Raw genomic sequence first — 11,452 nt, forward strand, 5'->3', positions numbered from 1 at the left:
AATAGCAGCAGTGAGATACAGGACTCCAGATCAGGTTTCTGGAGGGAGATCTATGACTTCAAACTTTGCCTCAGAACTGGGCATTTAAATGGAGTCACTGGTAGCTCCTGGCCCACCCAGGGCCAGGCTGTGCTGGGAAAGTGAAATGTGGATGTCATCAATGCCTGAAACCGCGGCTGCTGCCCAGGAGTGAGCCGAGCCATGGGATGGAAATGCGGCTGCTGCTGCTGCTCTGAATCACATCTGAGCGATGGAGAAGCTGCGGCGGAGGCATTTCCTGCTGCTCCCAACTCATCCCCATCCGATGCCTCTCTCAGGGAGCTCCTGTGCTGAAATCCTGGCCCTGTGGAAAATCCACAGCAGCTTTCCTGATGAGTCCAGCTGTCTTCCCTGATGAAAGGAGTGACAAAGTATGGCAGGAGGTGTGGTGTCTCCTGGTAGTGATTCCCATGGGACCTGCCAGGCTGTGGTCGGTTGTTCAGCCTCAGTAACTTCTTGAGAGGGAAATGGAAAGAGCGAGCAGTGCGAGTTAATTAATTGACGCATAATGAAGTCAAGATGAGCATCCCCCGAGGACCTGAAGCTCAGATTAGGAAAGCAGCAGATGATGGTGTTCCCTGGCTTTGTCCCGAGCCCCAGCCTCCTGCCAGCCACACTGAGGACACTGGCTCTGGCCCAGGGGCAAGGAAAAAAAGCCCCTGAATGCCTTTCAATGGCAAATTTAATAGAATTTAGGTGTCATAAGCACTGTGACCCAGACAAGGAGTTATGGAAGGGATGAAATAAACCCATCAATGGCTTTTTGGTGCTTTGATCCCTTTGGTGTCAGCATGAAGGCTTGCTACAGCAGAACAAGCAGACCCAGCATGAACTCAAATGCTTTTCTGATGACAAGAAAGAGCCAGGAGCAGGGAAGGAGGCTCAGAGTGACATGCAGTAACCTCGAGGTTGCTGGATGGTACTGCGCGGACCATGGTCTGATCATGGAATCCTTTAGGGTAGAAAAGCCCAGTTAAATCACTGAGTCCAACTATTGCCCCAGCACAACCAAGCTCACCAGTAACCCTTCTGGCAAAGAAATTTTCTCTAATATCCAAAGTAAACCTCTGCTAAACCTTAAACAACGTGAGGCTATTTCCTCGCGTCGTGTCTCTGTTCCCTGGGAGCAGAACCTGACCCCCACCTGGCTGCACCCTCCTGTCAGGGAGCTGTAGAGGGAACCACCCCGAACCTCCCTTTCTCCAGGTTGAGTCCCCCCAGCTCCCCATGTACTCCTGGTGCTCTAGCCCCTTCCCCAGCTCCATTCCTTTCTCTGCTGCAACCCCTCAATGTCCTTCTTGTCCTGGGGGGCCCGAAACCGACCCCAGAACTCGAAGAGCCTCAGCACTGCCGAGCACAACAGCACAGGCATCGGCCCCGCGGCCGCAGGCGGCGGCTCGGGCCCAGCGCAGCGGACGGGGGCCCTCTAGCGAGGGGCGGTGCGGGCCCGGCTCCGCCCCGGCCGCCGCAGCCATGGCCGGTTTGGAGCCGCTGTACGCCTGGGCCAGGCCCGCCATCTCCCGTCCGCAGGACGCTCTGGTCTGCGGCATCCACTGGGAGCTGATTCGGCACGGCTACCGCTGCCTGGGTGCTGGCGACCAGGTACGGCCCGAGCCGCGGTGCGCCGCCGCAAGGGCCTAGTAGGCCGCGGTGAAGCCTCGGCCTTTCCTAGCGCCGCTCGCCGGCGCCGTGCTGTCGAGCCGGGCGACCGCTGCCTGGGCCAGGGGAACTGGGCGGCGCCGGCTGTGCTGGGGGCACCCGGGCCGGTGCGGGGGCGGGGGGCCTCAGTACTTCTCTGAGGGACTGCGGGGCGGGGGTGTCCTGGTGTTGGGGGGTCCCGGTGCTGTAGGGGGGCCCCGCTCTTGGGATAATGGCGGTGCTGAGAGGATCCCGGTACTGGGGGCGCCGAGGGTCGTGATGCAGGGGGATGTCGCAGGACAGGAGATCCTGACGGTGTTGATAACTCCAGTAAGCGAGTTAGTATAGTGTTAAGTGGAGCTTGGTGGTGAGGCAGAAGTCTGTAAGAAAAGGGAGGTGTCCAGTCCAGTGCTGAGGAGGAAATGTACTGGGGCAATATCAGAGGGTGGGGCAGTCTAATTCTGGGGATTTAGTGAATTGGGATCCTGATGGGTGTTGGGAGAGTGCCTGATGAGATGTTGGAGGGTAATGGGGAGCGCAGGGCACTGTCACAGCAGAGAACTCTCCCCTGTACCATAGGAGGGGACAGTGTAGGGCAGGGCTCCCCCAGAAACACTGATATGGGGTTGGGACAGACATAATGACAGCCTTCCCTCATGCCCCAGACAGCTCTGTATCATGCTGCGGAGGTGAAAGGTGTCTGACAGCGAAGAACATTGTCTCCTGTGTGGGTATTTGTGACCTCCTCCTGCTGGTCATGTCCTTCTCTTCCAGTGCAGGGATGCTGTGGGAGGCTGGCAAGCAGACAGGGCCAGCCTGTAGGAAATCCCTGTTTGTCCTGTCAAAACCTGGAAGGCATTGAGGGGTCCCCTCCCAGAGACCTCAGTTCCCTCCTGTATCTCCCTGTGCAGCCAAGACAAGACCCCCAGCCCTAGGAGGCCATGCTGGGCTCCTCGGCAGGGTCTCAGCAGCCTGTCTGTTCCATTGCAGCCAGGTCCTGATGAAAGGAAGTCAGAGCTGTTGCCTGCTGGCTGGGAAGCCAACAAGGAGGTGTACACACTGCGCTACAAGTCCATGGATGATGCCTATGAGCTGCTGCTGAAGGCCATCATGGTGGAGGACAGCATGATCCTCAATGTCATGGTGAGCACACATGTGGCCCCTGTGGGTTTGAAGTCCTTTGGCTGAAAAGAACACCAGGGACAGTTTCTTAAATGTTGGCTTTTGCTTGTTCTGCCTGGAAAGTGGTGTTTGTCCCTCAGGATAGGGCAGACCCAGGGGGTGTTTTTGTGTCAGATGTGGCCCAGCATGAAGCTGGTCAAACCCTGGCTGTGTCAGGGCAGTGGGACAGTGCAGGAGCTGCCTTGCTTCTGTCCCTTTCCCAGCTCAGGACTTCTCTGCAGCCCCCAACAAGCAGCTGCTCTGGGTGGCTTTGCTCAGTGTTCCCCCCTGAACTGGGGAGAGGGAGCAGGGAAAATCTTGCTGTACACTGGGGATTCAGGCACAGCACAGGGACATGGTGGGAAGCAGGTGGACCCCCATTCCTTGTATCCCAGTCCTGGGGCTGTTGTTGTAGCTTCTGTGTCCCTCATTCCCAGCTCTGCCAGGCTGCTCACTGTGCTTTACCTGTGCTTTTCCAGGATCGCAGATCTCAGAAGGTCGCAGATGTGACCTTGGCAGTGGCTGACTACATCAACTCAGAGCACCTGGACGATTTCCACAAGTAATTTCAGTTTCTTGGTATTTTCTGCAGGAGCAAATTTCTTACTGGCATGGAGAGGGGGGCAGAAATCAGGTTGGGAGGAGCTGGAGGACTTACTCCCCAGTCCAGAACCAGGCCAGCCCTGAAATGCAGCAGAACTCTGTTCCCTGCCTTCCTCTACACTGGCACGAGAGATGTAGAGGACAGTGGGATCATGGGTTGGAGCCCAGGGGAAGGCCATCCCACCTGGGAACAGGCCAGGCCAGCACATTTATTTCCAGAGCATTGTGCTGGGTGGACACTGCCCAGGAATGTGACAACTTCAGCCACATCCACAGTGTCATGTGCTTTCCTCCAGTGCAGACTGGTTGGGTTGGAGCAGAAGGGAGTGGCTGGGTGGCACTGGAATGGGGTAAATGGTAAATGGTGCCCTTGTGTGTTTTTACTCTCTGTGCTGCCAGTGGGGGACATGTTTTGTGCCAGCGACACTTTGGGCTTGTCTGACCCCTCCCTGTGCCTGGTGCAGCTTGTTCAGCACTCCATGTCCTGGTGCCATGGCCACCCCACCCCACTGCCTTCCCTCTCCTTGCTGCAGGGTGTACAAGAACACCGAGGAGCTGAGGACAAGAATCACTTCAGGCATCATTGTTCCCCTCGGGCCCCCTGCAGGAAAGGGCAGAAAGGAGCCTGAGCCCAAAGAGGATGTGCCCTGGGATGAGAACCCGCTCCGGCTCCCTCCCCGGCAGCCGATGGGTGCAAGGGCCCCACACAGGTGAGGAGAGAGTGTGTGCCTGCTGAGAGCCCCCTGATAGAGGGGATGTGGTCCTGGCACAGCTCCCCAAACTACACATCAGGTCCCCATCTTGCACATGTGGGATGGGGAGTGAAAAGGATCCAGACCTTCCCCAGCTGGATCAGCCTGGACACTTGGGTTTGATTTGGTTGTTGGAGAGGGATGGGCTGCTCTGGAGCTGCATGTTGGACTGACAAACCCAGGAGGGAACAGGCTGGGGCTGGGAGGTGAGGTGTGGGGTGAAGGACAGCGGCCCTGCTCCTGCTGGCTGAGGGACCATTGGGGCTGGCAGAGCAAGGACACCAGTGGGAAGGACAGTGTCATTGTGTGGCCGAGCAGCTTTTGGGAGGGACACCAGAGGTGCACCCAGCACCAGTGTCCCCACACTCCTGAAGTGGGATTATGTCTCTGTCTGGGACATGCTGGAGAGCCAGGCCTAGCCCAGCACTGCTTAGGGATCCCCTGACATGGAAGCTGCTGATATACATGGACAGCTCCTGCTCCAAGCAGTGGGAACAACAGCATTACCCTTTATCTCAGCAAGCTGCTGCCACACACATCAATGTCCTCATCCAGCAGCGCCCTGGAGCAGGGAATGCTCCCAATGGCAGCCCCCTCCTGCAGGGCCCCACAGATCCCAGGGCCCTCCAGGTGCAGCAGTGTTTGCCATGGGATAGCACCCATGGGCACAGCTGCATGCAGCCTCTCTGCTCTTCCTGAACAATTTTCTGTGTTCCATGTTTCAGGCCTTCCCCCTTGAGTCCCTTTGCTGTTGGTGGGGAAGACTTGGACCCTTTTGGGTGAGTATGGCTCTTGAAGCACACCCTGCTCTGCCTTTGGGGGATGTGGGGTAGTTGGAGACCACCAAAACATATCCAGCCAAGTGTCTCTGAGTGGGGGCAGTTGCTCAGTGCAAATTGTGAGGGACCAATTGACAGTTGCTAAAGCTCAATATGGTTCTAATATCGTAATAAGATCCCGTCTCTTGCATAGATGATAGGTTGCAATCTGTGTCTGTTTAATAATCAGCTTGTATTCATTTAACACACAGTAATTCCTGCAGTAAATCAAAGCTGAATACGTCGTTAAGTGAATGTAAGCCTCTAATTTAAACCGTTACCAGCTGCTGTGTCTCCAGCCCAGCAGTCTGCAGAAGGGGAGGCTGAAAGCCGAGTTCACAGATTCTCAAGTCCTGTTTCAAGCCTCCCGGCTGTCTGAGGTACTTGGAGAAAGCCTGGGCAGAGGCAGGGCTGTCTGGGAGACTGAGCTTCACAGATATATCCTTGATATTTGGTTTGGTGAGGCAAGGAGAACCTGTCATCTTCCACTCTAGTTAAAAGCACACAGTCAGACAATAACCAGCTTGTGGTGTCGTTGTGGAGTGTCCTGCAGCCCAGAGGAGACTCCTCTTTGGAACCACTCTCCTGTGGGGATGGAATTTTTTCCCCTCTTGCAAGACTTGTTTCTCCATGGGTTTGGCTAGAAAAGGGACAGCTAAAAATGTCCCTGCTCAGCTGGAAAGAGAGGCCTGGAGCTGGGGGGACTGGAAGGAAACCTGATTGCACCAGGAGAGGGGATTCATTTTGGGGGAAGGGTGTCCCTGTTTCTCTTGCTGCCTCCAGCGCTTCATCAGAGAATTTCTCTGTAAATGACAAAAAAAGATGGTAAATGGAAGCAGATTTGCGTGCTGACACCTGCCAGTGTCAGGACTGGAGACCCAGGCTCCTTGGAATATGCTCATGGGACCTGGCTGTCCCGGGGCACTTTGGGCAGCTGTTCTGGCCTAATGGAACTCATTAGCACGGTTGTTAATGACTTGTACGATGGCAGCGGTGTCCGCAGGCTGCAGCCGCATTTGCACAAAGCCGACCGTGAGGAATGGCACTCGCAGCGTGGGGCAGCTCCGAGGAGCCGCCGTGGCCAGCAAATGACTTCCAGGCAGTTCTCTGGAAAGGCTTGTGGGAAGCCAGCCGGCTCTTACAACACTGCCAGGGCAGGATGGGAAGCAGGGATGGAATGTGGGTCTGCAGAGAGGGCAAGCAGGTCTGGTGCTTCTTGAGGGAGCAGCCAGCACCTCTGTTGTGGAGATGGGCTGAGAGAGCTGAGGCTGTTCAGCCTGGAGAAGAGAAGGCTTCAGGGACACCTTAGAGCCCTTACAGTGCCCAGAGGGAGTCCCAAGAGAGCTAGAGAGGGACTTTAGACAAGCGCTTGAAGTGGCAGAACAAAGGGGAATGGTTCCCACTGACAATAGGCCAAATGAGATTGGATTTTGGGAAGAAATTCTTTGCTTTGAGGATGATGAGGCCCCAGACCTCTGGTTATCCAGAGAAGCTGTAGCTGCCCCAGCACTAGGGGTATTCAAGATTGGATGGGGCCTGGGACAACTTGGTCTAGTGGAAGATAGCCCTGCCTGTGGCTGGGAGCTGGAATTAAATGAGTTTTGAGGTCAAACAATTCTGGGATTCTCTGCAGGGCTCTCTGTCTTCCTGCCATGGGCTGCTTCACTGGCTGGTCTTGGGAGCTTTCCTTCCCACATGCCATGTGTCAGGTTAACCCCATGTTCCCATGCTCAGCATTTCTTCAGTTCTCTCTAGTGCCAATCTCATCTCATTCTCTGCCTTTTCTCTCTCCAGAGGTCGGGGTGGGGGAATGATTGTGGATCCTCTCCGCTCTGGCATCCCGCATCCTGGCATTGACCCATCCTCAGGCATCCCAGGCCGGCTTCCCCCAGGAGCTGTTCCACCCGGTGCCAGATTTGACCCCTTTGGCCCCGTAGGAGTTGGGCGATCCGGGTAGGTCCTTGGCCATGCTGGTATTCCAGCCTGCTCCCAGCCTGCCACTGGAGCCCAGCTCATCCCTGCTGCTGCAGGCCTGAGCTCTCACTTCTGTTTGCTCTGAATTTCTTTCCAGGCCGGATCCTGACCACCTTCCTCCTCCAGGCTACGATGACATGTTCATGTGAGGAGTCCCCACGTGGCTGCTCATGCACAAGTTTTCTGGGAAGCAGAGGCACTTTGCCTCTTCACTCCTGTGATCTTTCCAGCAGTGTTTTCCTTTCCTCCGTTTTGGGCCACATTGCCTTGTGTCCCATCAGCTATAAAGGCTTCCCTGTTTGCAGAATGGAAGAGGAGGCAGTAGTAGGTCATTTCTTTCTCTGCTCCTCTGAGGGAGCTGTTTGCACCCAGCAAGGTGGGAGTGTGGGGTGTGGCTCTCTGGGAACAGCCTGGGTGCTGTGGGATTTCTCTGCTTCTCTGGGGTGGCAGAGCTTGCTGCTGGGGTCCCACAAGTGGTGGGTGTGAGAAGGGAGCTTGGCTCCTTGCTGCTCCTCTGCAGGAAACCACAGCAACCTCCTGAAAGAGACAGCTGAAGTAGGCTCCCCACAGAGTAGGGTTCTCTCTTACTCTGTATCTGAGCAAGGCACTTATTGAAGGGCTGGAAAGCCCAACCCACAGGGTCTCCATGGGCAGACCCCCAGCAGCAGCTGGGATTACAGCTGTGCTTGCTGGCTTTGAAGAGCAGCACCAGAAAAGTCTTTGATGTGTGTGAGAAGAGACATAGATTGAATTCCTGGCTCACCTTGCCCCCTCTCTTCCCTGAAGCCATGGTGTTTTTCATGGGGTGTTTGTGAAGCCCTGCAGGCAGTGTGGTGAGGGGTGCCCACTGGGCATTGCATGGATCTGGAGTAAGAGGGAGGGAGCTGTGCAAAAGAGGTTTCTCAAACAAGTTTTCCTACTGCCAGTGTTGTTTCGTGTGGCTCTGCCTGGATTGGGGTGGATGGGTGAGATCTGCTTGGCTTAGGCTCCTGAGCTGTCTAGAAGCTTCCCTTCCCTAGAGATTCCCCAGCTCAGTTGATTTGGGCCTGCAGCTCATCTTTCCTGTCAGGGGCTCAAACTGTTTTTCTTCTCGTGTCTGATCTCTTGGAAGAATGTTCATAAGACTGAAATAAAAACCTGACAACAGTGTTGTGCTGGTGCATACTGGGGTGGCCCCTCTGTTCCCTACTGTGCAAAGGGAAGCCCCAGAGCCCTCCCCGAGGCAGAGGATTCACGTTGGGAACCCGCTTTGTACCTTCCCCTGAGCAGCAGTGCTTTTCCAAGAGGATGTAACTGTATTAGGAAAATGAAGTGGAGAGCAGCCCAGCCCTGCTCCTGCAGTAATTGCCTCTCCGGGGCATTGAGTGCTGTTGGAACACTGCGCGCAGCTGCGTTGGCAGAAATATAAAGGGGGAAGGGATCCCCCCATCTATCTCTTTTCCCAAAAGGCTTTTTCCTTTTAAAACCTCTTTGCCTACAAATGCAGTTAATAAAGCTGTGTTATGGTGTGTGTGCCACCCTGGGCCCTGCACATGTGGGAGCAGGGAAGACCAGCTGGAGAAATCTGGTGCTGGGAGGAATTGGAGCAACTCCTGCATCTTCCCAGGGCTCATGCATGGATCCCCATTTGTGGAGGGGCTGGTTCTGAGTCCAGACCCACTGCACTACCCAGAGTTTTTTTGGGGAAGGTCCCAACTGCAGACCCACGGGTGGGCTGTGGGCAATGCCCATGACCAGAGTAGCATGGGAGGGATGGAGAGAGACCCAGGCTCGGTGAGGCCATGGCCCTTGATTGTCCCCTCCGGCTCCTGGGACAGCCTGTGCCTATCCACAGCTTCCTTCCAGGAGAAAGAAGCTCTCAACCTTGCTGTTGGGGTTGAAAGACTGGATGGGGGAGAGGAAACAGCTTTGGCCTCATCGAGAGGCCCTCTCTACAGGGGGCGGCTGTTTTCTGTGCCTGAATTAATCATGTTCTGCGACCTACCAGGAGGGAGAGGCGCAGCCGGCTTTGATGGGGCTAATTAAAGCGAGTCAGCGCCGGGAGAGGCTGCGGCAGGGCGAGGAACCGGCTTTTGTCTGCAGCGCCCGGCCCCGGCGGCTCCGTGGTGCTGTGCAGCTGGGAAACAGGTGGCAGAGGAGGGGAGTGGGTTCCAAAGGGGACAAGTGTCTGCTGCAGGCCTTTGCCTGAGCCTCTGGGCTTCCAGGGCTGAGCCATGCACTCTCCAAAAAGGATGGGTAAAGCGAGGCAAGGATCCTCCTCTCCATGTCACAGGACAGTGGGAACAGGAGAGTGTCCCCACAGTTGCCACTAAAGGAGCTGGAGCATGGCAGAGGTGACTCCTGAGGACCAGTGATCTCAAGCACATTCCTTATTCCATCCGTAGGGCTTGTGGCCAGCACAAACCCCGTTCCCTGAGAGTGGCTGGGGGACAGCTGCCCCCATTGTGGGTTTGTTCCGCAGTGGATGCAAGGGCCAGGTCTCCCTCCAGCAGGGGGGACAGTTCAGGCCCTCAGCCACGTGTCCCTGTCCCCAGCACTGCTGTTTGTGCCCTGAGCCCCAGGAAATATTAACATGCACGGGAGCACAGTAACACACCCCGCGTTAATTTTTATGGGGAGGCTGCGAGGAGTGGCTGGGGCTGGGTGTGCGGTCTTGGCACAGGCTCAGCTCCCTCCTCCAGCAGCAGCACTTCCACTACACGTTTGAAGAGAGGCACTGGATTATTGGTAATGGCTCAGGATCCCCAGAGAGTCCTTCAGGCCATCTGCCAGCCCGCCCAGCCCACAGCACCTGCCTGCCTGCTCCCGATGGGATGGCAGAACCCCCGGCGTTGCTAATTACCCTGCAGCCGGCGCTGCATCCTTGGATCCTGGGTACAGGGAGGCCGTGTGTGTGGCCCAGCAGGAAAACAAAGCAGCCCCCGTGATATGGAACTGGGAAAGGCACTCTGGGCCCTCCCTGCTTGCTTTGCTCACTCCTGGCACAAAGAAAGACACCCCCAAAACACCAGCACTGTGGGACTGGAGAGCCATTGACCCTCCTTCCAGTCAGGCTGCACAGCATCAGCCTTTCCCAGCCAGATTTTTCTCAGCACTCTGAAATATTTTGGATTGCTTCCTACTACTCCCCTGCACATTAAGCACCACATGGTAGTGCCTCTTTCCCAGTGCCTGCCAGAGTGATGAAGGGACAGCCAGGTCAGACAGCTCCATGTCTCTCTGCCACAGCCACCCTACACCTCAGGCTGGGGGAGGTTGTGTACGAGATCACATCCCAGCCCTGGAGGTCTCAGTGCAGAATCTACTTTAATTGTGCTGTTCCTTCATGGTTTGCTCATTGTAAATATATCTCTATATATGTAGAGGCTTCCCCCAGTCCTGCAGGGACTCAAGGCACAGTCCAGCAACGTGCTGACAAAGCAATAACAGCCCCTTCCTGCAGTTTCTTGAGCAGCCTCATGGCCTAATCCATGGGAGTATTCCTTGTGCTCACATAGAGCAGGTGCTTAACAGCTGTAACCTTCACCAGGCTCAGCTTTTCATCTTGAAAACACTCCTTCCATCTTATTTAAAGCAACAAAAAAGGGATGAGGATGATTTCTCCATCTAACGGGTTTATTTTACTAATCCAGAAATGCAGGGCCAGTGCTGAGTTGCAGGAGGGACATCTGCCTTCTCAGGGCACAGCCTTGCTTGGGAAGACTCAGAGCTCCCCCTTTCTCCCTTTTTTCTCTTATTCCCTTTCCTTCCCTCTCTTCCCTCCCTCCCACAGCATCATCCCCTCCTCCACCCTAGAGCTCCTCAGTGACAGCCACAATGACATTTACCCTTCCGTATTCTCCCTGGACCCTTCATTTGGCCCCTCAAATTAAAGCCATTTGTCCCAGGGCTGTTGGGGACAGGTAGTGTTTGTCTGGGGACAGTGGGGCACAGCCACCCATTTCACTCCAAGTGTGGTTTCATCCCAAGGAAAGGCGCCTGGGTGCCAGGATTGCAGGTGTGAGGTGATTCAGAGTTGTTCCTTGGGATCCTACAATAAGTACAGAGCGTGGCTGGTGATGTAAAAATCCCTTTTCTTTGTGTCAGGCTGTCTGGAGGGACTTGTCCCTGCCTGAGAATGTCTGAAGTGAGTAGCTTATGGGATGGATTGAAAACTGGTGGCAGTTCATGATAAACAGCACCTTTTGTGGGTCTGCATTTTCCAATGGGATAATTATTTCCCTTTCCCAGCACACTGCTCATACCCATTTCTCTTTCCACAGAACATTGTGCTTTAATGACGCTTCATGTTTAATTCCCGAGATGCAATTTTGCCTTCACACCACAGACAATGGCCTTGAATCAGCAGAAAGGCCAGCCTGGGGACACCCCAGCAGCAGCACTGCCAGGCCAGTGTGGGACACAGCCACCACGAGGCACTGAGAATCATCCACTCTCCTCTGTACAGAGCACCATGGGTTTGGAAGA

General features: G+C 55.3%; 1 protein-coding gene across 1 annotated transcript; it reads left to right on the forward strand.

Moving 5' to 3' along the window:
• The first annotated feature begins 1,456 nt into the window (after positions 1 to 1,456).
• Positions 1,457 to 8,131, forward strand: PSMF1 (proteasome inhibitor subunit 1). Its single transcript, XM_074553359.1, has 7 exons — positions 1,457 to 1,641; positions 2,668 to 2,820; positions 3,318 to 3,400; positions 3,975 to 4,151; positions 4,919 to 4,972; positions 6,806 to 6,964; positions 7,083 to 8,131. The coding sequence occupies exons 1-7, from the start codon at positions 1,513 to 1,515 to the stop codon at positions 7,132 to 7,134; spliced, it is 807 nt and encodes a 268-aa protein (XP_074409460.1). The 5' UTR covers positions 1,457 to 1,512; the 3' UTR covers positions 7,135 to 8,131.
• The last annotated feature ends 3,321 nt before the right edge of the window (positions 8,132 to 11,452 follow it).

Source organism: Zonotrichia albicollis, chromosome 17, assembly GCF_047830755.1.
Source record: "Zonotrichia albicollis isolate bZonAlb1 chromosome 17, bZonAlb1.hap1, whole genome shotgun sequence".
Classification (NCBI taxonomy): Eukaryota; Metazoa; Chordata; class Aves; order Passeriformes; family Passerellidae; genus Zonotrichia; species Zonotrichia albicollis.